This window comes from Ambystoma mexicanum, chromosome 11 (assembly GCF_040938575.1).
Source record: "Ambystoma mexicanum isolate Mex_15411 chromosome 11, UKY_AmexF1_1, whole genome shotgun sequence".
NCBI classification, from domain to species: domain Eukaryota; kingdom Metazoa; phylum Chordata; class Amphibia; order Caudata; family Ambystomatidae; genus Ambystoma; species Ambystoma mexicanum.
Window position 1 is genome coordinate 1,257,350,124 of NC_090934.1, and position 26,571 is coordinate 1,257,376,694.

A 26,571-nucleotide genomic window follows, 5' to 3' on the forward strand; every position below is an offset into this window, starting at 1 on the left:
AGAATCTCTGTATATTCCCGGCTTGAAAAATCCCAGTATACTCCAATTTGGCAATTTCAGTATAGTTAGATAACCCCAATAAATGACCAGTTAGCACAGTCCCAGTAGATTTCCAAGCTTCAGCAACCAGAAGTTGACAACCCCAGTAAACTCATAGTTTAACACTGTCAGTTTGCACAATGCCAGCATATTACCAGTTTCACACATTCAGTACACTCCCATTTAGTCAAACCAGGTATATTTGATCCTGTGCATGTCCCTAATTTGACAGCACAGGAGCCGGTGTCCTAATAAAAGAAGCTACTATGCTTAGAACTTTAAACTCAGAAGCAAGAGAGTGGAATCCCAGCCCACTACCCATATCCACCCCTGATCTCCCCCTCCAACTCCTTCCACATCAGTCAAATATTCTCTGCCCATCAGTGGGAGTCTTATTGTGGGCAGAACAGGGTTGAGAGGATGGATCTGATAACTGAAGGTGCTGAAGAACTGGTATATAGTCGTTACTGCCAGAATGACAGTTTTTACCCAGCATCACCTTCCCAAATTTAAAACCTCTAGTGTATATCCAGTTCGATCATTGCTATATTCTCCTAGATTGACATACAAAGTATACTTCGTTTAACAACCACACAAGATTCAAGTTTACATAATCCGAATTTGACAACTACAGTACACCCAATATACAGTCCACTGGCACTTTTTAGGTATAATCTCAGTTTCCAGTTCTGGTACAGTTCCAGATGGACACTCCATATATAATCCCCATTTTGCACAATCCCAATACATATCTAAACAGAACAATCCAATGATATTATGAGGTTGGGAATAACAGAAGAATCCCTGTTTTTAAAAACTGTAGTATATTTCTAGTTTGATATTCCAATTACATTCCCAAATTAACAACCCTGTGTGTCCAGTCGTACGCCACACCCATTGTACAAAACTGCATTTTACTAAATTTTTCGAAATCCGCCCGTTTGTCTGCACCATCCCAGTACACACGCAGCTGCACAGTCCCAGAATACACAAAACCAGTATGCTCCAAGTTTGACAATGCCATAACACTCCTATTCTGACACAATCTGAGAACCTCCCAGATTCAATCCACATATAATACCAGTTTAACAACCCAACAATTATATAGTTTCACAATCACTGGATATTCCCAGTTTGCATAATATTGGCATACATCCAATTAGTAGAACAGAATAAACATGTTGCAGAGTATCACTAGTATCTTCCAGTAGGCAAACTGCCAGTATATTTCCATTCTGCACAATGCTAGTATGCTCCAAGATGTAAAATGCCAGTATAGTCCCGTTTTGACACTTCTAGATTGCACAATTTAAATATATCCCCAGTTTGACAACCCAGACTTCTCGCAGTTTTACAATTCCCATAAATATCAGTTTGGCAGTAACCAATCCCAGTTTGCAGAATACACATACATTCCCATTATACTTAGTTTTAAAATAAATCATAGCAGGTCCCGTGTTTGCACACTCAAAGTCTTCTCCCAGTTACACAATTCAGAGTACTTTTAGTTTACATGATAGTGGTGCATTTATAGTATTACAACCACTGTGTACTCCAATGTGTGCAACCCCAGTGTATTCCCAATTTGCAGAATCCCAGTATAGTCTTAGTACATTGTTCAAGAATATTAGTATGTATTCCCAGTCTATAACATTCCTCTCTCTCTCTCTAGGCTGGACAATAGCAGCAGAAAACAAGTTTGACCATCCCTGCATACAGACAGTTTGTAAAATACCAGTATACGAGGTATAACAGCTCCAGTGCATTCTGTTAACATACGAGTATATTCTACATTTTACAATTGCTGCGTTTCCAGTTTTGCTCTTTATCCCAGAATACACAGATCCAGGATAGACTTTTTACCATTACAGAATATCAGAATATTCTTAGCTTGAATAATCTCAGTACATTCCCAGCAGCATATTCAAAGTTTAGCATCTGAAAGCATATTCCCATTCTCAACCCCAAATACTGCACAGTACAAATTCCAAATTAGCCCTCAACATCCTAAAGAGCATGCTGCCATAGCAGAAATTCAGCTTTTACATACCAAGCTGGAAAGACACATGCCTAACAACCAAATAACAGAATGGCAAATCGTGTGATGAGGATAAGGACCATCAACACTGGCCTTCTCCTTACCTCTTTGGTAAGAGGGAAGCAGGAAAACAAAAAAAAAAAAAAAAAGGTACCTAAAGCCACATAAGGGGACAACTACAGCACTTGCTGTAATGTGCATGCATCTTTGTTGAAGAGTGGACTTAACCCTTTAGAAGGACAACAGGTCTTGTCATACCCAATAGAAAAATAATTGAGAAGAGAATGGTGTCAATATAGTTCACAACAAATGCTGTAGATTGCATTATTCAATTAAGACAAATGAAGATGCGCTGATCAATCCTGGAGGTGCTTTGTACAATTACAGACACAACCTTGGGAACAACAGAAGGCAAGGAAACACTGGACATAAAATGGCAGGGCTCTACATGTTTTGAAAGCCTTTCTTTTGAAAGTCTGCAGTTTGATTGTGCACCTTTGGTCAACATGAATTTGACCAGTGTTTTTGTTACTGGGGTGTCATCCCCCATGGTCCCCCCATCCCCACACACATATGCATATGTAATTTGACCAAAGGTGAACAACCAAACTGTAGTATTTCAAAAGAAGGTGTTTTAAAACACAGGGTATCAATGGCAGTATCACAACATGAAAGGTTGCGGATGGACACAGGCTTGAGCTTGCTTTAAAAGGCTCCTATGATAGCTGAAATTAAGTTCTAGCTTCTGAGACCTACGTACAAACACTGACAAGACTCTCAGCACGATCCTTCCAAGGTTGACAAATTGAGTACTATTGAATGGAGAAAACAATAAAATACTTTATTACTGATCATAGAAGTGAGAGGAAAAAGACGAAGCGCCATATACAAATGTGTACATAGGAATAAAATGACAACCAGAAGCAGTTAACTGTCAACAGGAACCTTTGATGGCACTCGTAAAATGCTGCAAGAAATATAGCAAGCAAAAATAAACTCACCAATTTTTTCAGGGTCTTTCACGTTGACAATCAGTTCAAATTGGTCCTCTAGCTCCTCATCTTCTAACTGAAAAAGAAGATAATTTTAAAGTGAACAAATCTGATTAAGATAAATATGCCACATACAATACAAGCTACATTACAATACAGTAACCATACACATTCTGCAACAAAATGCTTTGTACATGGCAACATTTCAAAAACAAAGTTCACCAAAAAGAAAATACAGTATTCTTAGTTCAACCCTCTCGTCATAATTGTTTTTCCTTAATTTGACAGTACTTGCAGTTGTCCAAATGCTAGAAACGACTAGGATTAGAACCTTAAACTCAGAAGCATGAGAGTGGAATCCCAGCCCACATCCACCGATTATTTCCCTTTCAGCTCCTCCTACGTCAGTCAAATATTCTCTGCCATCGGTGGAAGTCATATTATGGTCAGGACAGTGTTGTGAGGATGGATGACTGAAGGGGCTCAATAACTGGTAGTATAGTAGTTACCAGCATGTGTAAACCGCTGGATGGGATAACGAGCTACGAAGATTAAGGTACACAATTAATCTGCCACATAGTGGGAAATCACATCAACAGGTGGCTACATATTGAGATGCAGAGTGATCCCAGAGCCCCAACTCCAAGGGCACATGACCAAGTAAGGTGGGCTGAGCTCAAGCTGTACAAGCTCTTAATTTGCAAACAGGGAGAAACAGAATTGGACAGTAGTCAGCATTATGGCATCCAGTGGCCAGTTACTCCACAGACAACAGCAACATATGTTACAAATGCCATTTCCTGTCTCCCCAACCTGTCAACTCTTATAAAAATCAAGCAGGCAGAGAACAAAGATAGGTTGTGTAACCAATGCCCAAACCTCAAACTTCTAACCAATTATATTTTTAACTTTGTCCGACCAAACTGCGTAGCTGCCCCAGAGCTAGCATCGAAAAACAATATCCCATGAACGGCACAGCTCTGGAAGTACACAGTCGACTTGTATGCTCAGATTGCGGGAGCATTCAAAGTGAACAGACAATTCTTGGTATAATAAGGATAGAAATAGTAGAACTTCCTAAAATACAACTTCAGGTCTTAAAAGCATCAGTCTCTAGAGAGACCCGCAACAACCTAGTTTCTAAAGGAGTTTGTTCCAAGTAAAACACAAGTGGTCTTTACATATGAATTTCGTGCAATTCACAAAAAATATGGGAAGACAAAAAAGTATGGGTCCTCAAAACAACCTTACCAGCAGAAATCCAATGAAGGCCACATCAATCATGAACACGGAATCAACGTATTGTTCTTGCTGAAGCAATTGCACAAAATAAAAAAGCTTACTTACTGGTAACAAAGTTAACATCCGCGGTAGCCATACACTCAAAATGGGTTGAAGTTTCATTATGGATAGGTAATATTTAAGTAACATTTCAAAGAGCATTAGCTACTCTCTTCTCTGAAAGAGAACTACTAAAATTCACTGGTAATTTTCATGTAGGCACTGATGGTTGCTAAATCAGTTTTGCATACTTGTAGATGGAAAATGTTCGAAAAGCCAATTATGCACCTAAAGAGCATCTTATTTGGTTGATGCTTTTATCCAATGACCAATGTCTTTTCATTTTGGTGTTCGCCAAGGTAAAGACTGCAGCCACTTGAATGGCATCCACTCTTTCAGCGGATGACTGAAGATGACCATATGCTGGGCCCTCGGGACTCAAGTTCAGTGACCCCAATGGCGGAAAAAAGTACCTGACCAATGTTCGGACACAGCAGATACTCATTGTTCATAAGAAGGTAGTAACAGAAAGACGATTTAAATATGAAATTCAAATTTGGGTTAACCAAAGAGAGCTGTACATATAAAAAGATAAGATTCTTTGTAACTTTGTTGCCATCTTCCACAATAAGGCAATGGGTAAAGCAGTGTAGGAATAACTTCAGTTACTTCAGACATAGTGTTCCCCAATGGCACTTGGCTTACTCACCCACCCAATCCAAAAGCAATAATTGTGGTACTTCGCATTCTCCTGAGCTGAGAAGGACAAGTTAAATACCAACTGTAACGTTCTTCGATTGGATGTTTCTCGGACGTATTCCTCATCTTAGATATTACCATCCAGCTTTGCTGCTTCGGAAAAACAAATTTCACCAGAGGGAGCTCTGCCCGAGGCTGCGGCGTCGATGTCCCTCGGCGGCATCCGTCAAGCCGCGGCCTCTTCCATTGTATAAAAGCCTTGAGGTGTGCCCGTTGGCCTCAGTTCTGTTTTTACATATATTATAGTCAATGGATCATAGATAATGGGGTGCCTCTTTTGACCCAAGCATTAAAGGAACTTTGAGTGTAAACCACAAACTGTACTGTGGGGTAGGCTGGGAGGGTCGATGAGTAATACGTGGGAGGAACATCCAATCGAAAGAACGTTACAGTTGGTAAGTAACTTGTTCTTCGAATGGATTGTGTCCTCCCACGTATTCCTCATCTTAGATAGACTCCTAAAGCAGTTTTTGTATTGGAGGCGGGAGTACGAGAGATATTAATCATGTACAGAATGAAGTACTGATTTAGCAAAGAGAACCCCCTGTGAGGAAGTCGGATCTAGGGAATAGTGTTTTATAAATGTGTGCATGGATGACCAGGTGGCTGTTGTGCAAATAGCTTGTACTGGACACCCCTTTGAAGTGCTGTTGAAGTTGCCATGCCCCTGGTGGAATGAGCTCTCAGCCCATCTGGAGGATCTTTCCCAGCCAGTCTAACATTCAGTTATAGCCAAAATGATCCATCTGGACAATGTTTGCTTAGTCACTGCCAGCCCTAATTTACGGCAAGAGTATCCATCAAAGAGTTGGCCGCACTGACGTAACCAGGCCAGTGTTGAAATATAGAAACTAAGAGCCCTCCTAGGGTCCAATCTGTGTTGTCTTTCTTCCTCCTTACTTGCGTGAGGGGGAGGATAAAAAGCAGGCAGTGTTATCTTTTGTGACAGGTGAAAAATCTGAATATTTTTGGTAAAAACAAAGGTTTGACTCGAAGAACAACTATCTTTGTAAAAGATGGTGTGAGGTCTGCTAGAAAGCGCCTGCAACTCACTCACCCTGCGGGCTGAAGTAATTGCCAGTAGAAGTATGGTTTTTAAAGTAAGGAGCCTTAAAGGACAAGAATGTAAAGGCATTGAGAAACTTTAATATCAAGTTTAAGTCCCACACAGGTACTTGAAAGGGTATAGGAGGAAACACATTAAGACCTTTTAAAAATTGTAGAATTAAGGGTATTTTGAAATAAGATTCCAGCTCTGAGGAGTGCTTAAAAATGGATAGTGCTGCTAAATAACCCCTTATTGTACCAACCTGGAGCCACAGATTGGCTAGGTGTAGAAGAAAAGATAATATTGTGGGAATATTACACTGGAAAGTGTACACATTCTTATCTCAGCACCAGTTACAGACCTTGTTCCAGTGACACCGGTACAGAGATTTAGTTGCTGGTCTTCTGGCCGAAATCAAAATCTCCATTACGTCATCCGGAAGGTCCCAATATCAGCCTCTCAGAAGTCATGCGTGAAGGTTGAGTGCCTTGACGCCTTGATGGAGACCCCTACCTTCCTCTCGTGAGAGCAGGTCCTCTCTTTGTGGAAGACTTATTAGAGGGCAGATGGACATGTCCAGAAGGTCTGGGTACCACGTTCTCCTGGCCCAATAGGGGGCAATTAGGATCATGGTTTTTCTGAACCTCCTTAGCCTCCTGATTACTTGAGGGATCACAGGGACTGGAGGAAACGGGTACAGGAGTGGAAATTCCCAGTCCAGCACAACCAAGTCTCCTAGAGCTCCTCTCGGAGGAAATTCCATTGAGCAGTACAGTTCGCACTTCCTGTTGACACTGGCCACGAACAGATCCACTTGAGGGGTTCCCCAAAGGGCGAAGATCCCTTTAAGGACTTCCTGAGGTAGTTCCCATTCGTGGGAGACTGTGCTCTGCTTGCTCACTGCGTGCGCCGCTGTGTTTTGCTCTCCAGCTAGATGAACTGCAGACAGAGATCCCTTCTTGTATTGCCCAGAACCAGAGCTGCATTGTTTCTCTGCACAGTGGTAGTGACGCTACTCCTCCTCTCTTGTTGAGGTAGTACATGGCCACCGTGTTGTCTGTCATTATCAGGACATTCTTTTCCCGTACAGAAGGCAGGAAGGCCTTCAGCGCTAGTCTGATTGCCCTCATCTCCTATAGGTTGATGTGTAGTTTGTACTCCGATGCAGACCAACGACTGCTGATTGTCAACTAGCTGGTGTGAGCTCCCCACCCTGTGAGTGAGGCATCCGTCACTACCGTTATCTCTGGCCATGGTTGCCAAAAAGATTCTCCCTGGAGGATATGTTCTCTGCAAGCCCACCATCGAAGATCTTGTGGTACTCTGGCTGGAACTTACAAACGATATGATATTTCCCCAGAAAATTGGGACCATTGAGTCCTGAGGGCCCATTGAAGGGATCTCGTCCCCAATCTGGCTTGTGGCAGCAGAAAGCAGGATGCCATAAAACCGAGCAACCTGAGAAAATCGAAGGATGGTAGATGCTGGGCATTCTGGAATTTTGTTACCATCTGCAGAAAGTGGTGAGCTCTCTCCTTGGGAGGAGAGGCTTTGCCCGAGCAAGTATCCAGGACTGCTCCAATAAACTGGAGTTTCTGTGATGGTATAATGTTTGACTTTTAGTTCAGAGAAAAGCCCAGTCTGTGAAGGAAGTGGCAGGTCTTGGATAGATGCTACTGGGCTTTTTCAGGAGAACGTGCCCTGATCATCCAATCGTCCAGGTATGGGTAGACGTGAATTTCCCCTCTCCCGAAACTCGCTGCCACCACCGCCATCAACTTGATGAAAACTCTCGGGTGGAGGTCAACCCGAAAGGCAGAACTCGAAACTGATAGTGAGAATTGGCAATTGCGAATCGGAGGTACTTCCTGTGTTTGAGATGTATTGGAACATGAAAGTAAGCATCCTGAAGGTCCAATGATACCAACCAGTCTTGGAGTTGGAGAGCCTGAAAGATCGGAGCGAGTGTGACCATCCTGAACTTGTCCTTCCTGAGGAACATGTTCAAGTTTCTCAAGTCTAAGATGGGTCTCAATCCTCCGTCCTTCTTTGGTATAAGGAAATATGGGGAATACCTCTCTGCTACAGGTACATGTTCTATTGCATCTTTTTGTAGCAGGGTGAAGATTTCCTGCAACCGGAGAGGGTCTGGATGTTTGGCAGTTGTATCCCGGCGGGTGATTCTGAGGTTTCTTATGAAAAGGAAGGCAGTAACCTTGGGATACTGTTTCCAGTGCCCAAGCATCTGAAGTAATGCCCTGCCATTCTTCCAGATGGTGCGAGATCCTGCCTCCCACCAGGGTCTTGTGGGTCAAAACCTCAGTGGCTTTGCGGCAGCTGCAGCAGCTGAAGGGGCAGTTGGCGGGGCAGACCTAGAACCTTTTCCTCGCCCCGAGGCAATTTCCTTTGTCCCCTTTGACTGGCCTGTCCCCTTCCCTTCCCAAATGAGGAATGAAATCGAAAGGGACGACCACTCCAGAAGATGAGCCTGTGTAGGGGCATTGTTGAGGTTGTCGTATAGCGGCACTGAGTGATTTTGCTGCCGCTTTGGTCTGCAGCTTCTCCAAACTTTAATTCGCCTTACTGCCGAACAACCTTGAGCAGTCAAATGGCATATTGTGAAGTCTTGCCTGCACATTTGGTGAAAAACCGGACTTCCTCAGCCACGCAAACCTATATAGCACAGTACTAGACGCCATGGACCTACTGATGCGGTCAGCCGTGTCCAAAAATGATTGAAGGTACTCCCACGTAGCCTCTTTTCCATCCATTACTATGGCCAGGAAACCTTCCCATTCCTCAGCTTCATGGATGTGTTCAGTTGCCTCGGTCATACAGTCCCACAGGGTGTATGTAAATATTGCAAGGGTGCAAGTTACATTTGTAGATTTGAATGCCATGCTCCCAGAAAAAAAGATCTTTCGGGACCATGCATCGATCTTCTTATCCCTATCTGGGGGAATTGTAGGATATGCCGCATTCCTAGTAGAAGTAGCCACCTGAACTACAAGACTCTCAGGTGATGGGTGTTTACTCAAATATTCAGGATCTGAAGAACAGGGTCTGTATTTTGAAACTTATTTTTTATTTACTGCCATAGTAGATGCAGGGTTTTCCCATGCAGCGGTCACCTTCCTTTGTAGAGCTATGTGAAAAGGAAGTGTGGAGTCCTGTTGAGGTCCCCCCGAAAGGATGTCAGTCATATCATCCTCCTGATAAATAGGTGAATTTCTGCACCACACCATACATTTAGTTACCCTGTTCAATAACTTTCTGTATCCTACATCAGCATGCTCAGCCAGGTCAGGCTTTTCAAATTCATATTCTGGCGATGTGTCCGGACCACTTGCTGACTGCAAGCACTCCGAAGTATGCCTTCTTAGATTGAGGGTCAATCAACTCCTCAGGGACCTGTTTTGTTCCAAATTTCACACCAGCTGGTGAATCATCTTCCTCTCCTGATAAACCTCCATCATAAATGGAGGACATGGTTTTAAAGAAATCCTGCCTACTTTCAGGGTGAAATAATTTCTCAGGTGGCACAGACTTCGACACAGATGTCGATTTTGCAACAGGAATGCACGAAGAGGTCAACAAGGGCGTCTATGGCATCGACATTATAGGTATCGCCTTCGATACCATCGAGGTAACCTTCAAAACCTTTGAAGGAATTGTCAACACGGTCGAAGGAATTGTTGATGGCGTCGACACCATCGAAGGAGCCTTCGACACCGTCGACTGTGCATGCAACGTAACCTTCTTGGAATGGTCTGTCGACACCCTGTGCTCGATCGCCTTCGATAGAGGCTTCGAGGAAGTCTTCGACAAGGATTTTAGTGGCGGATGACTATCCGACACCATTTTATCGAGTACTCCCCCCCCCCCTCTCCCCCTGATTTTTGCACCGGTAGGCATTTTTTATGAGGCGTTGGGGAGGACTCCCTGGATGACACCCTTGATGATTTCTCGCTGGATTTTCCTTAGATCTTCCCCCGTCACTCTTTGTATTAGCAGGGGCATGGCCTTCGCTAGACTTCTTTGAGGGGGTCTGGGCCGCATTCTCAAAGATCTTTAGCATAGATGTTCTAAAGGCTTCCCACTTTTTCGGGGAATCGTGTTTTGATGTACATGTAATTTCCTCAGACGTCGTCGAGGAAGACGGAGACCGGTGCTGTTTTTTCTTCGTCTTTTTAGAGGAAGAAGGGGACTTCCTGGATCTGCTCCTCGACCTAGACCTTTTAGATTTGTGACGTCTTAACGTAGACTCGGCTGAGTCTTTTTTCCCCCTTGAAGATATTTTTGGAGGACTCCTGCCCCAGCGCCAGTTTACCTCTTCGTTCCTTTAATGCTTTTGGGTCTTCGACTGACCGAAACCGCACTCGTCTATACGATGGTCGGAACAGAGGCATTTCTGATGGGGGTCTGTTAGCGATATCTTCCTTCCACATTTCTGTCATTTTTTTAATCCAGTCTTCGGCGTGGAAGGATTATATGATGACAATGACATTTTCTCGATCTGAAGCGAAGCTAACGGAAAAACGGAACTGAGGCCAACGGCCGCAACTCAAGGCTTTTATACAACGGATGACGTCGCCACTCGACAGATGCTGCAGCTTCGAGCAGAGCGCCCTCTGGTGAAGAATTTTTTTTTCCGAAGCAGCAAAGCTGGAAGGTAAGAATATCTAAAATGAGGAATATGTGGGAGGACACAATCCATTCGAATACATTGATCAGTTGGAATACCGTTTGTGACTAATCAAGTCACATCTTGATGTGAAGGCAATTTGTGTGAAGTGAATACAGCCTGCTAATGACTGTCGTGAATGTTTCCCTATGACATGTTATGCTACATAACATTTGTAAAGTGCTCCTCTGCCATTGCTATAGCATTGTAGCGGTGGTGCAGTACGTCAGTATGTAGCGCTACAATTTTCTCAGTTTCCATTTGTGAAGGTCAAAGTCCTAAACTTACCTCTTGAGTGGCCCAGTATTTTGTAAATTTTCCTAACTGGTTAAACTTTGTTCAAGCGAAGTCCACATCCGAATAAGTGAAGCCTTATTCAGAACACAAGTGATGAACCCACAGGGAGACTATCTGCATGTCAAGGTGAGGGTGTCCCTGTGGACACGGATAGGAGTCTCATGGTTGGAGTCAGAAAAGGTAGACAGCAAGACAGAAAACCACCTAACTAGGTGGTACATGGTTGACCCCCCTCATTTCATCTTTTCTCTTCCTGGCATTCACATGTGAATGAAAGAATTTCACCCAGAAAGTCTTGGGGAGATTTCCTTGATAGCTAGCTCACAGGTGGACATTGTGATTGTGGACTGTGAGACTGTCAACAAATCACACACCCATTTGCAGCCTGCAAATTGCCCTCACCCAAAATCAGCAGTCATCTTCACAGCAGTTCCGGAAACCGGCAAAAGTAGCATTTCATCAAAGGTCTGATGGTGAAGTTCAGCTGGGTGGACACTGAACTTCCCTAGAGGCCAGAATGACCGAATTGATCCGTACTTCCTTCTAACCTGAAAGGCATGCGTGGCTTAAGTGCCTCAAGGATGCTCCATTTTCATTAGAGGCCTTGTTTCACATAACTGTCTGGATCAGACAGAGGCAGGAGCACCAGCAATCCCGAGCAATGATAATGGTGAGAGCCCATGGCCTACCGATACAAAACCAAGAATTGTAAACATGTGTTGGGACTTGATATCTTACGTGAATAGTAATAGCTGAGCACCTACTGCATCTTCAGGTATCGGAGCTATGAGGCTTTACCAATAGATGTGCACAATACCCAATCTTCAAAAGTTAGTCTTTTGTCTGCTTTAACCAATCCTCTAGCAGGCCTTCTTTCATCATGCTTGCTTGGAGCAGACATCTGTCACCACCAGAATGGTTGTTTATGCAAAAACAAATCCGAGACCAGTGGTAACACTGGTGAACTGTGACTTTCCTAACTTACACAGAAGTGTACCTACCACAATCACAGATCTATGCAATTGAGCAGTTAGCTTACCAATAGACTTCCTTTTAATATAGGGCGTTATGTCACCATCAGGACTACAATGCGCTCAACTAATCAGATGTCAATACCCTCTCTCCTTCCTATGAAAGGCTCCCCCTCCGGTTTAGCAGATTGCACCCAGACACCTATAAGGCACCAGGGATTCAGCATCCAACGTAGCTACAAGACTGACCAATCACGGGACCCCTAAAAGGTAGGATCACAACCTCAGAACACAAAGACTCATTAAAACATGAGAAGTGATATAGTGCCTCTACGTACCTGGTCACGTTCTAGATATTTTTCCACTGTTTCTTTCTCCTGAAAAGGTCAATTGCTTCCATTGCTGGTTCTTCTATTCTGAAAATTCTCCCCTCCCACCCCTCATGTTTTTGAGCAGTTCTAATTAATGGCTAGTATTACTGTTGCTCCCTTCGAAGCCCAAAACATACAGTCAGGACATCCCAAAAATCAAGGAAAACCTACAGGGAATTGTGGAAAACAGACTTTCTACCTTACACCATTTTCACTGTTCTGAGCATTGTGTATACAGCCTGTACTCCATGTATTATAGGACGAATCTCCACTGTAAAATTGTCCTCAAACTTTGGACACATCCCTGCCTGTGTTGCTCCGATGCATGTCATGCAACGCGAGGAGAGGACAACCTCCAACTTAAGTATCTATTAAACTCCATCTCTTTGAAGTTTGTGAGAATCTGCATCCCCTCTTCATTCAGCACTTCTATTATGCCCTTTACCAGCACTTTCCCTGCAAACCTAGGCCTTCCTTGGGGTGGGACAGCAGTAGGAGAGTTGTGGTGGAGTATACAGTTACTTCAGCAGTCAGCCGCCTACCTGGTTTACTGGTAGGTTGGTAGTAGATGGTTTGAATGATCTATAGATTTTGACGGCTTCCAGTGATCGAGGACATCTAGGGCAGTACGCTCCTGTCATACATGTTTTTCTTGTGGGCCAAGCAAGGCTTGTAGAGGAAAGGATAGACGGCTGAGTCACCACTCCGTGTGGTGCCTTCACCCACACCAAGATGTGCAGCAACCCAATCCAAGATGATTTATTGTCTGCACTGTTTTCCATATGTTCGAGGCAGAGGCTCCTGTACTTAGCAGCTCTGGGTGTTTCAATTGTCATGGATGGCTTAACAAACACTCCTAGTCTCACAGATGTTTGAAGGGATTTTATTAAGATTTCAATGGGCCCTATGGCAGGCCCTCCTACTCTTGCCAGTCTAGAAAACCACCTTATCCCCCTACCCAGCCGTCTGAAAGCCCCAGGTTAACAAATACTCATTATTGACCCCTTACGGTCTAGGTTCGGACTTGTGCTGTAGAGGAGGACCTAAAGGAAGATTAAAAATGATTTCTAACCTCCCTGCAGGAGTTCCTAAACTGTCCCCACACTATCCAGTGGTTCGTAACTGTACTGGGGTATTTGAATGTGCCTTAAAGACACTCTGCCGGATGGTCTCCTTTCCATCACACCCACACACAACTCTCCCTATACAAAGTTCTCTCACTTCTTGCCCCATTCCAATTACACACACCACTCACTCTTTCTACTCCCTGCATCTTCCTCCTCTATTCCTCGAAAGTTACTACTTTCTACACAACACTACTCCCTGCTCCACACTAGAACCACTCCATCCCGCCTCCTACTGAGACACCCTGTTTTCACTTACACTTAACATTCACTCCCTACGTTTCCTTTCCCAACCACTCTCGTTACTCTTACATACAGACTTGTACCTCAGTACCACTTCCTCTCGCCAACCGATGCCTCACTTGCTTCAAACAAGGTCTCTGCTGTCCGCTCCACCCGTCCTGCCTCCTGCTGGTCTCTTGGTCTGCCACTTCCACCACCTCGACCTCACCAAAAAAAAACACAACTTCCTGATCCTTGGCTTCCTTTTAACCCCTCCCTTTAACCCCTCCCTATCAGTTGGTCGGTCTGCTTTCCCCTTGCCAATCTGACTCGGTCTAATCTGCCCAGGAAATGTTGCATACAGGAAAAGGAACAAGTTACGTAACTGTTGTTCTCCAGCATGGGTCTGGCATGGATTCACATGCTCATGAATATAAGAATACATAGCATTACACACATGCACAACCACGGGAGGTGGCAAAGGCTCAACATTAAGCATTACATCAAAACTCAACATTAAGCATTTCTTACCTCCTCACCAGGCTCACCTTAGGCGAACAGGTTGCGCAGCACTGCTTGGCCGACCCTGGACTCCTCCCTGGAATCCCGGTCGACGCAGTAGAATCTCGTGAAGGTGTGCGTCGACCTCCACGTAGCAGCCCTGCAGATGTCCAGCAGGGGCACACCAGACAAGAACGCTGTGGTAGCAGCGATAGCTCTGGTCGAATGGGCTCTCGGACGGCCGGGCAAGGGTCGGTTTGCCAACCGATGACAGTGCATGATGCAGCCGGAGAGCCATCTGGAAATGGAAGCCTTAGAGAGAGCCTTCCCTTGGTTCACAGGTCCAAAGTTCACAAACAGCTGTGATGTCCTCCGAAAACTCTTTGTTCGGTCCACGTACAACTTCAGCGCTCTAGCTACATCCAGCGAGTGCAAAGTCCTCTTGGCCGGCGACGAAGGCGACGGGAAAGAAACTGGTAACAGCAAGGGCTTGTTGAGATGGAAGTCCGACGGCACCTTGGGCATGAAGGAGGGGTGCGTCCTCAGCACTACCCTCGTATCGTGTAAGGTCAGGTATGGAGGCTTGCAGGATAGCGCCTGGATCTCTCCCACGCGTCATGCAGTGGTGATGGCCACCAGGAACGCTGTTTTCCACGACAGAAACTTCAACAGGGCCGAATGCAACGGCTCGAATGGCGGACCCATGAGCCTGGTCAGCACCACGTTGAGCTCCCACGCTGGGGCTGGTGCCTTCACCGGCGGGAATGATCGAAACAATTCCTTAACCAGGCGATGAGACCACAGAGATGACCGGCAATACTTGAGGGGCCATAATCCGCAGAGGGTTAATCTTCTTTGCCCGGCACCAGATAGAGAACCTCTTCCACTTATGTCCTTAGCACTTGAGAGTTGAGGACGCCCTGGCCTTCGCAAGAACCTCTCTGCAGTCGGCCGGGATATCGTACCCTCCAAACTCTAGTGCTGCAGGAGCCAGGCCTGCAAGTTCAGCGACTCTGGGTCGTGATGAAGAATGGCGCCTCCTTCTCTGGAGAGAAGATCTGTGTCCGCCAACAGCTTGACTGGTGGTGACGCCGACACGTCCAGCAGGTCCGGGAACCAGATCGTCTCAGCCACGCCGGTGCGACGAGGATCATCCTGAACCGGGATTCTTGAGCTGGTTGACGAGTCAGAGCAGCAACAGAGGGAACGCATGTAGGAACAGGCCGTCCCAGGGGAAAGAAAAAGCATCGCCCATGCTCCTCGGTTGGGGAAACCTGCTGGCGAACCTCTGGCACTTGGAGTTTGTCACCGTCGCGAACAGGTCGATCTGGGGTTTGCCCCCATCGCTGAAAGAGTCGGTCCACTTAGTCCTGGCGTAGTTCCCACACGTGGCACAAGCGCAGCTCTCTGCTGAGTGAGTCCGCGATGGTGTTTATCCCTGCCAGATGAAACGGCACCAGAAACATCCCTTGAGCAACGGCCCAATGCCACAGATCCTGGGCTTCCTTGGATAGGGTTGGGGACCTAGTTCCGCCCTGCTTCCGGATGTAAAACATCGTGGTGGTGTTGTCGGTGAGAATCCTCACAACCTTGCCCTTGAGGGACGGGAGAAAGGACCCAAGGGCCCAGAACACTGCCCGGAGCTCCAGGATGTTTATGTGGAGCGGCTTCTCCTCTGGGAGCCAAAGGCCTCTCGCGTGAAGATCTCCAGTGTGCGCTCCCCACCTCTCCAGGGAGGCATCCGTCGTCACCGTCACCTGGTGGGGGGGGGGGTCTGAAAATCTGTTCCTGCCGCCAGATGAGTGCGGGTGCCCCACCACCAGATGACTCGACGGAAGGTCTCGTTGAGAGGGATCCTGTCTTCGAAACTGCCCGTTGCTTGTATCCAGCGGGCGTCGAGGAACTCCTGTAGAGGGCGCATCCGAAGCCTGCACAGGCGCACAAGATATATGCAAGAGGACATCATCCAGAGGAGGGACTTGATGGACCTCACCTTGGCCACGTCCGTGGCCAGCAGACGCTGCACCTTGCCCAGGATGACCTCTGTCCTTTCCTCCGACGGTGAGGCCAGACGCGCCACTGTGTCGAGCTTGGCTCCCAGAAACAGTGCGACTTGTGAGGGGGACCAGGTGGTACTTGGGGAAGTTGATGGAGAACCCCAAGTCCGTGAGTAGCTGGACGGTCTTCGCTGTGTGTTCCACGGCAAGCTCCCATGTCCTTGCGCGATGAGCCAATCGTCCAGGTAGGGGTAGACGTGGATCCCCTGTAGGCGCAGCCGCGCCACCACTCGAGCGAAGCACTTGGTGAAAACCCTGGGTGCCGATTTCAGTCCGAATGGGAGGGCCTTTAACTGGTAGTGCTGCCCTTGGACCACGAACCTGAGGAACTTTCGGTGTCCTTTTAAAATGGGGATGTGAAAGTATGCATCCTCCAAATCCAACGACGACAGGAAATCGCCCTCCTCCAGCTGTCCCAGCACGTGCTGGAGGGTGACCATCCAGAACTTCTGTGCCTTGATGTACTTGTTCAGTCGCCGCAGGTCCAGGATGGGTCGCCATCCTCCTGTCTTCTTTTTCACGAAGAAGTACCTCGGGTGTACTCCTGAGCCTCTTCGGGACGACCTTGATGGCACCTTTTTTTAGCATCACCCTTACCTCCAATAGCAGTTGAGGGACGTGATTTTCCTTCCTGGCCACGGGTGGAATGCGGGGGCACTTTAGAAATTCGAGGGCGTGCCCCTGGGCCAGGGCGTCCAGCACCCAACGGTCGGTGGAGATGGACTCCCACACGCTGACTAACTTGGCCAGCCGGCCTCCCACTGGGGTGCTTCGGTGGGGGCCCGACACCACGTTCGGTTCAATCTTGCTTGGAGGACGCCTTGGCCTCCCTGTCGACGACGGCAGGGTCCAACCGACTTGACTCGTCCTCTATAGGCTTCCTGCGACGAGGAGCGGGCCGCTTGGCGGTACGTAGAGGAGCCACTGCCGAATCCCTTGGAGGCACCCTGCTTGCCTCCGGTGCTCCAAAAGGACAGCCTTCGTTGTCGGAGAACACGTAGGGCCTTAGCTGTCTCCGTGTCGGCCTTGATGGCTTGGAGGGACTCATCCACTGTTTTCCCAAACAGATTGTTCCCGTCGAACGGCATGTCCAAAACTTTGGCTTGTACGTCCTGGTGGAAATCCGTCGCCTTGAGCCACCCTCGTCGTCTAAGGCAAACGCTGTTGCCTAGCTGGCGGAAACAGGTGTCGGCAATGTCTGTTGCCACCGTATTGGCGTGGTCCGACGCCACTTCGTCTTCTTGCAAGATCTCCAGGGCCTCGGCCCTCTTGTCGTCAGGTAGGAAGTCTAACAGGGGGGCGATCTTGTACCAGAACTCCCTATCGTAGCGGGCCACGATCGTGAGGGCGTTGACCGCCTTAATCGTTGTTGCCGCCGATGAGATAACTAATCGTCCCATTGCGTCCAGCTTCTTTCCTTCGTCGTCCGGCGGGGAAGTTGACGTTGAGGCCGATGCCCCCCCCGCTTTCTTCTTGGCCGCAGCTGAGACGACCGAGTCAGGGGTCGGTTGTGCCCTATGGCACAAAGGGGCCGCGTCGGGGACCCGGTACTTCTCGTACCAATCCCCCTTGGCAGGCGTCATAGACGGGTTCTTGAGGAGGGTGAGACCCTCGTCCCAGATGTTATCCAGCAGGGGCACGGCGAGGACTGTTTTCCTATTGGCCTCGCGCCGTTGGTAAAGAAACCTTCCTTCTCTTCGGGGCAGAGCTGAAAAGGCTCGGATGCCCTGGCGATCATCACATGGAAAGATCCGATCTCGTCGGGCGGGGAGGCCCGGGCTGGGGGCGATGGGAGCTCTGTCCCGTCGTCACCGCCATCGTCCGTTCCCGCGTCATCCCCAGGGACGGGGGACGTGGGAAAAGGTTGAGTAGGCCGCGAGGGCTGAAAAGGCGGGGCTGGATGGATCCGTCTTCTCTTGTTTGGGGGGCTTCCCGCCGGGCCTTGCTCTGGCTCCTCCGTCGAGCCTGGTTCCGGTTCCTCCGTCGGTGGTAAGGGCAATCTCATCCTTATCTCCGAACATAAGGATTGTATTGCCAACAAAATGGCCGCCGAGTTGTCCTTCGGCTCCGGAAGCAACGGGTGACTAGGACCCTCGCCAGTGCCGTCGTCACCTTCGTCGGGATCCATCCCGTGGGAACGGGCCTCTTCAACGCCCTCGTTGAGGCTCTCTAGGACTTCTGCCAGCTCCTCCTTGGATGCGGTGTCCGTGTCCACAATGGCCACCACCCCCCCCTCTTTTACCGCCGAGGTCTTCACGGGGGTCTTTTCGATGGGTCTGAAAGAGGCTTCCTTCCGGAGGCAGGGAGACTCTGGGCCCCAAGGTCGCCTCCACTTGTGTAGCCTCCACAGGCTGCGCCAGGGCCACCGCGACTTCCTTGATAGAGGCCTTGGCCGGGTGAATCAAGGCCTTTACCACCTTATGTGGGCCTGTGGCCTTCACCTTGGGGGGGGTCATCGCCTCGCTCCCCCTCGGCCGGATCCTTCGAGCTCGACCGGGGCCACTCCAGAAGCTTCGCCGGGTTCTCGGCCTTCCTCTTCCCTGAGCCAGAGCGTTGGCTCGTGGTTGATGGTGCTGGAGAGGATGCGCCCTGCCTGGCAGCCGAGGAGCCAGACCGTTCGGCGCTCCCGGTGCCCGCGGACTCGCAGTGCTTTGCCTTCTGTTGGGCCCCCGTCGCCGGGGCGCCCTCACAGGATTTAGAAGACCGCTCGGACTACTTCTTCTCACCTGATGGGCTCTTTCCTTCTAGCCAGTTGGAGAGACGAAGGTGTCGGTCCCATATGGTCCGTTCCGACATGTTCCTGCAAAACGCACAGTCCTTCTCCAGGTGCGTTTTGTCCTCATGAAGGCAGTAGAGACATTTTGAGTGCTCGTCCTCCTTGAACACATTCTGCAGCTAGCATCCAGGGCAAACCCTGAACAGCTTTCCGGGCGTCGAGCTTCCTATCTCCTGGGCCATGTTCGGGTAGGCCGCAGAAACTCCTGGACTCCTCCAAGAAGCGTAACGACGAAATATGAGGGGCGTAGAAAAATCCGACAAGGATCCCCGTTAATCGGATGTAGAGGCGGTGGAGCTTGAGGCTCTATTTGACCGAAAAATGAGAAATTCTCTTTGAAAAAAGCGTGAAAACGCAGCAAAAGCTCGAGAGCTAAACACGAGGACTCCCAACATTTGAGCGTGCGGTAAAAATCTGAGGATCGCTGCCAGAGGCGGGGCTTAGGGAGAGGGCAGTCATTGGCTGGGGGCAGTATGACCCAGAGAGCAGTGATTGATTACTACTGAGAAAGACAGATCAGAAACGAAACTGATACTGATTTTTTCTTTGCCGAGGATTCCCGGCCTGACGGGGAATATTCATGAGCATGTGAATCCATGCCTGACCCCATGCTGGAGAACCTTGTAAGGACCCTTAAGCCTGCCTCCTTTATCAACATGGGGTCATCTCAGATCAGTAATGTCATCTGAACAGTGTCCTAGTTCGTGTTGGGGGCAAGGGAGAAGGGGTCTCGCACAAGTGTTTTGGTGGAGTTGATGTTACTGGTGATCTAGGTGGCCTGTGCCGGTCCCTTTCCCCCAAATGGGCCGCAGGTGTGTGGCTTAAGGAAGAGCAGTGTTGAAGCTTCTGATATTCTATGTTGCTGGTACTATTCTCCAATCGTCATGATATTCCTGAAAAGAGAAAAAAAACAGTGGCCAGCAATCCTAGCTACAGGGTGATGCAAATGGGTATTTCCATTAACAACCTGCCACTTCGTTGAGGCGGTAGGGGGACCTTGTAACAGCCCCAGCTCCCTGGGGTAGGTACACCCACCCCCAGCTGAGAGGGTCCTCCACCTCCGCCTTAAGGACAACCAGGTATCTGAAGATAAGCCCATACACCACCCAGCATACAATCGACATCACTACGGTGAGTAACATTCACATATTCCAACATCATGTCCCCATTCCTACATGATTACGGGAGATCAGAAAACACGCTCCAACCCCAAGGGAGGATGGAAACAAACACTGCAGTAGAAGAAACTCAAAAGTAGTCCTCAAACCAACAATATTTTCTGAGGACACCTCATCTGAAGTTAACAATCCTTGATTGACCATCTAAAAGGTGTGCAGACAGGAGGGGATATATTTCAGATCTTTTAGCACTTCTAAAAGACTAAATATCTTGCAATGGAAGCTTTAGAGGCCTTAAGACCACATTAGTCACAAAGATGTTCAGAGCAAATAATGACCTTAGTACGGGCCAAGTAAACCTTGAAAGCACTGCTCACATTTAAGTTGTTAAGTGTTCTCTTGCCTTGAAGTCTGGATTAGGAAAACAGGATTTGTAAGGGTGAATCTACAGTACCACCTTCTATTTGAAGAAAAACATGAAAGGATTTTCTGAACAGGGAGCCAGTAGTTCATTGATTTTACAGAGACAAAAGTGAGGACTGCACGAAAAGGGTTTTTCAAAAGTTACCTGGCTGAGCGCTATAGAAGCCATGGACTTGACAGGAGTGGGTGTCAAAGCCGAAAGTACCACATTCTAATTCAAAAGGGGGATGGGGTTTGTGAAAGGGAAGAAAAAAGGTGTAGAATCCCACTAAAATGTGTGATAGCTGGGCTACATAGTGACAGAACTGTAGAGGCTTCATTAAGATAAGCTCCAACAGCGGACAGCTATGTCCTACAAATATAGACCTTGATCAGTGACATAGCAAGGGACAAAATGAAAAATAGATCATACAAAGAATACTAAAAAAGATTAACCATTTTACACAAGAACCACTGGGATATCTTAGTCCACTCCGAGGAACACTGATCCAGTGGCGTGTTTCCAGGCCACTTTAAGATGTGTAGATTTTCCTGAGAGTTTCCCCCAACATTAGAGAATCAGCGACCAAGCTGACAAGGAAAGGGATTGAGCGGATGAGTGAAGTAGGAGGTCCACCCTCAAAAGGTAGCATGAAACGTGGCTGTCATAAAAACTCTAGTTCTGAAAAGTTGTGCCACTAAAGGGGCACCAGGATGAAGTGGCAGCAGATTGATTGCATGGGCTTGTTAAGAACTTTGGCACAAGGGGACATGGGCAAACACATACAGTGCCAGACCATTCCGCAGAAGGCAGCATGAATTATATAGGAAAATTAGTCCTCTAGCCCTTCCAAGGTGAGTAAACAGGACACTTCGTGGGTCTATGAACACTCCACAAATTCTTTTGCCAAATGACATTACCGATTTTACCACTTGTTTACTGCAAAAAGCAGGAGGCCACCACCCAACCTTTCTTTTCTCCAACCATCCCCTGTTCTATATACCATACCCAAAATGACCCTCAATACGTTTGCGGTAAAAATAAAAGTGGTAAATGTATTACATTTGCTGGTCTATCTTCTGTTTTTTTGTTTTTATCTTTAGTCCTACGTGTGGTTATGCATTGAATGCAGGTAAAACACGTATTTTTGTATTTGTAAAGCGCCCAAACCCTGAGGTATCAGGGCGCTGTTTTGATCAGTTACAAACAGTGAGGAACAAAGCTGTGTTGCAATTCCTCTGTTTAACCTGAAACGATGTACAAGAAGAGCGCATGGTTGTCAAAAAAGCTCTGGGTCACAGAGTCTAAATTGGGGGTCGTCATTGGGTAAATAAGGAACAAGTTACTTACCTGTAACTGTTGTTCTCCAGCATGGGTCTGGCATGGATTCACATGCTCATGAATATTCCCCGTCGTCAGGCTGGGAATCCTCGGTAAAGAAAAAACCAGTATCAGTTTCGTTTCTGATCTGTCTTTCGTAGTAACAACCAATCACTGGTCTCTGCGTCAAACTGACCACAGCCAATGACTGCCCTCTACCTAAGCACCGCCTCTGGCAGCCATCTTCAGATTTGGAAGCACGTGAAGTGGCAGTATGACCAAGTGAAGAGCCGCAGAGGGGTAGGCGGGAGGGTTCGCATGTGAATCCATGCCAGACCCATGCTGGAGAACAACAGTTACAGGTAAGTAACTTGTTCCTTCTCCAGCATGGGGTCTGGCATGGATTCACATGCTCATGAATAAAGAATACATAGCAGTACACACATGCACAACCACGGGAGGTGGCAACGGCTCAACATTAAGCAGTACATCAAACTCAACATTAAGCATCTTACCTCCTCACCAGGCTCACCTCAGGCGAACAGGTTGCGCAGCACTGCTTGGCCGACCCTGGACTCCTCCCTGGAATCCCGATCGACGCAGTAGAATTTCGTGAAGGTGTGCGTCGACCTCCACGTAGCAGCCCTGCATATGTCCAGCAGGGGCACACCAGAAAGGAACGCCGTGGTAGCTGCGATCGCTCTGGTGGAATGGGCTCTCGGACAGCCAGGCAGCGGTCGGTTTGCCAACCGATGACAGTACATGATACAGCCGGAGAGCCATCTGGAAATGGAAGCCTTCGAGAGAGCCTTCCCCTGATTGACAGGTCCAAAGTTCACAAAGAGTTGTGACGTCTTCCGAAAACACTTTGTGCGGTCCACGTAGAACTTCAGCGCTCTAGCCACATCCAGCGAGTGCAAAGTCCTCTCAGCCGGCGACGAAGGCGACGGGAAGAACACAGGCAACACCAAGGGTTCGTTGAGATGGAAGTCCGACGGTACCTTGGGCATGAAAGAGGGGTGCGTCCTGAGCACTACCCTCGTGTCGTGAAAAGTCAAGTACGGGGCCTTGCATGAAAGGGCCTGGATCTCTCCCACCCGTCGTGCGGAGGTGATGGCCACAAGAAACGCTGCTTTCCACGACAGAAACTTCAACGGGGCCGAGTGCAGAGGCTCGAACGGAGGTCCCATGAGCTTGGTCAGCACCACGTTGAGCTCCCACGCCGGGGCCGGAGCCTTCACCGGCGGGAACGATCTGAACAGTCCCTTCATGAACTCTTTCACCAGGCGATGAGACCACAAGGACGTCCGGCCCGTGGTTCTGGTGTATCGGGAGATCGCAGCAAGATGAATCTTGATGGACGCGTGTGCCAGTCCAGCTTTGGCCAGCGTCAGCAGGTACGGCAGTACCTGGGGAGCCGTAATCCGTAGAGGGTTAATCTTCTGTGCGTGGCACCAGAGAGAGAACCTCTTCCATTTGTGTCCGTAGCATTTAAGGGTCGAGGACGCCCTGGCCTTTGCAAGAACCTCTCTGCAGTCGGCCGGTATGTCGTATCCTCCAAACTCTAGCGCTGCAGGAGCCAGGCCTGCAAGTTCAGCGATTTCGGGTCGTGGTGGAGGATGGCGCCTCCTTCCCTGGAGAGAAGATCCGCGTCCACCGGCAGCTTGATTGGCGGGGACGCTGACAAGTCCAGAAGGTCCGGGAACCATATCTGCCTCGGCCACGCAGGTGCGACGAGGATCATCCTGCACCGTGACCTCTTGAGCTGGTTGATGAGCCGGATTAGCAGTGGCAAAGGAGGGAACGCGTAGAGGAACAGGCCCTCCCAGGGGAACGAGAAGGCATCGCCCATGCTCCTCGCCTGGGGAAACCTGCTGGCGAACCTCCGGCACTGGAGTTCGTCGCCGTCGCGAACAGGTCGATCTGGGGTGTGCCCCACCGTCGGAAGAGGCGATCCACTAGATCCTGCCGTAGTTCCCACTCGTGGCACGAGCGCAGCTCCCTGCTGAGTGAGTCGGCGATGGTGTTTTTTATCCCTGCCAGATGAAACGGCACCAGAAACATCCTTTGGGCGACGGCCCAATGCCACAGGTCCTGCGCCTCCTTGGACAGCGCTGGGGACCTGGTTCCGCCCTGTTTCCTGATGTAAAACATGGTGGTGGTGTTGTCGGTGAAGATCCTCACCACCTTGCCCTTGAGGGACGGAAGGAAGGACCTGAGGGCCCAGAACACTGCACGGAGCTCCAGGACGTTGATATGGAGGGACTTCTCCCTCGGGAGCCAAAGGCCTCTCGCGTGCAGATTTTCGGTGTGCGCCCCCCACCCTTCCAGGGAGGCATCGGTGGTCACTGTCTCCTGGTGGTCTGGGGTCTGGAAGTCCATGCCCGCCGTCAGATGCGTGCGGTTGCCCCACCACCGGACCGCTTGGCGGAAACTCTCGTCGAGTGTGATCCTCTCCTCGAAGCTGCCCGTCGTTTGGATCCAGCGCGCGTCCAGGAACTCCTGCAACGGGCGCATCCGGAGCCTGCACATGGGAATGAGGTAGATGCAGGAAGACATCATTCCGAGGAGGGACTTGATGGACCTCACCTTGGCCGCGGCGGAAACCAGCATCCGCTGTACCTTGCCCAGGATGGACCTGGTCCTTTCCTCCGACGGGGAGGCCAGAAGAGACACTGTGTCGAGCTTCGCTCCCAGAAACAGTGCGTTTTGCGCGGGTACCAGGTGAGACTTGGCGTAGTTCACGGAGAATCCCAGGTCCGTGAGAAGTCGGACGGTCCTTGCCGTGTGATCCAGGGCGAGCTCCCTCGTCTTGGCTCGGATGAGCCAGTCGTCCAGGTAGGGGTAGACGTGGATCCCCTCGCGGCGCAGCTGCGCCGCCACCGGTGCAAGGCACTTGGTGAATACCCTGGGGGCCGACCGTAGTCCGAAGGGGAGGGCTTTGAACTGGTAGCGACGCCCTTGGACCACAAACCTGAGGAATTTTTGGTGCCCCTTTAGGATGGGAATATGGAAGTAGGCATCCTCCAAATCCAACGACGACAGGAAGTCTCCTTCCTCCAGCTGACCCAGGACGTGCTGGAGGGTGACCATCCGGAACTTTTGCGCCTTGATGAACTTGTTCAGACGTCGCAGGTCCAGGATGGGGCGCCATCCCCCCGTCTTCTTCTTCACAAGGAAGTATCTCGAGTAAACTCCGGAGCCCCGAAGTCTCTTTGAGACGAGTTCGATGGCGCCCTTCCTCAGCATCGCCTTTACCTCCAGGAGAAGTTGAGGGACGTGAAGTTCTTTCCTGGCCACGGGGGGGACGCGCGGACACCTTCTTTGAAACTCGAGCGCGTGGCCCCGGGCCAAGGCGTCCAGCACCCAACGGTCGGTGGAGATGGACTCCCACACGCTGACGAAGCTCGCCAGCCGGCCTCCCACCGGGGTGCTTCGGTGGGGGCCCGACCCCACGGTCGGTTCAATCCTGCTTCGACGAGGCTTTGCCGCCTTGACCTCCTTGGCGACGACGGCGGGGTCCGCCAGACTTGCCTCGTCCTCTGTAGGCCTCCTGAGCCGACGAGCGGGCCGCTTGACGGTAGGTGGAGAAACCGCCGCCTGAACTTTTGGAGGCGCCCTTGCCTCCGCTGCTCCGAAAGGGCGTCCGTCGTTGTTGCAGAACTCCAAGGGCCCGGGCCGTCTCGGTGTCCGCTTTAATGGCCTGAAGGGAATCGTCCACTGTTTTCCCAAACAGGTTGTTCCCATCGAAGGGCATGTCCAGGACTCTGGTCTGAACGTCTTGACGGAAGTCCGTAGCCTTGAGCCATCCACGCCGCCTAAGGCAAACGCCGTTGCCCAACTGGCGGAACCCAGTGTCGGCGATGTCCGTCGCAACGGTAATGGCGTGGTCCGAAGCCACCTCACCTTCCTGCAGGATCTCCAGGGCCTCTGCCCTCTTGTCGTCCGGCAAGAAGTCCAGTAGGGGAGCCAGTTTGTACCAGAGCTCCCTGTCGTAGCGGGCCACGATAGCCAAGGCGTTGGCCGCTTTGATCGTCGTCGCCGCAGACGAGATGACTCTGCGTCCCATAGCGTCCAATTTCTTTCCCTCGCCGTCCGGTGGGGAAGTCGATGTGGAGGCCGCATCCCCCCCCCCCCGCTTTTTTCCTGGCCGCCGCGGAGACGACGGAGTCCGGGGTAGGCTGCGCCCGGAGGCACAGGGGGGCCGTGTCCGGGACCCGGTACTTCTTCTCGTACCGGTCTCTTCTAGCTGGCGTCGTGGAAGGGTTCTTGAGGAGGGTGAGGCCCTCATCCCAAATGTCGTCCAATAGGGGCACTGAGAGGACCGTCTTCCTCTTGGCCTCGCGCCGCTGATAAAGGAAACCTTCCTTCTTCTTCTCCTCAGGGCAGAGTTGGAAAAGCTCGGATGCCCTGGTGATCATGGAGTGGAACGATCCAATCTCGTCGGGCGGAGAAGCCCTGGTGGGAGGCGACGACGGTACATCCTCGTCGTATACCTCGTCGTCCGTACCCGTCGCTGCCGTGTCAGTCCCCGTATCATCCCCTCGGGTGGACGGGGAGGAGGGCTGGA

General features: G+C 49.5%; 1 protein-coding gene across 1 annotated transcript in view; it reads right to left on the bottom strand.

The window, feature by feature from the left end:
* Positions 1 to 26,571, bottom strand: part of SNX1 (sorting nexin 1) — a 1,264,276-nt gene that overhangs the window by 941,255 nt on the left and 296,450 nt on the right. Inside the window, exon 4 of the mRNA XM_069624696.1 lies at positions 3,079 to 3,145. Within this exon, the coding sequence (XP_069480797.1) occupies positions 3,079 to 3,145 (67 nt within the window). The remainder of the gene's footprint in view (positions 1 to 3,078; positions 3,146 to 26,571) is intronic.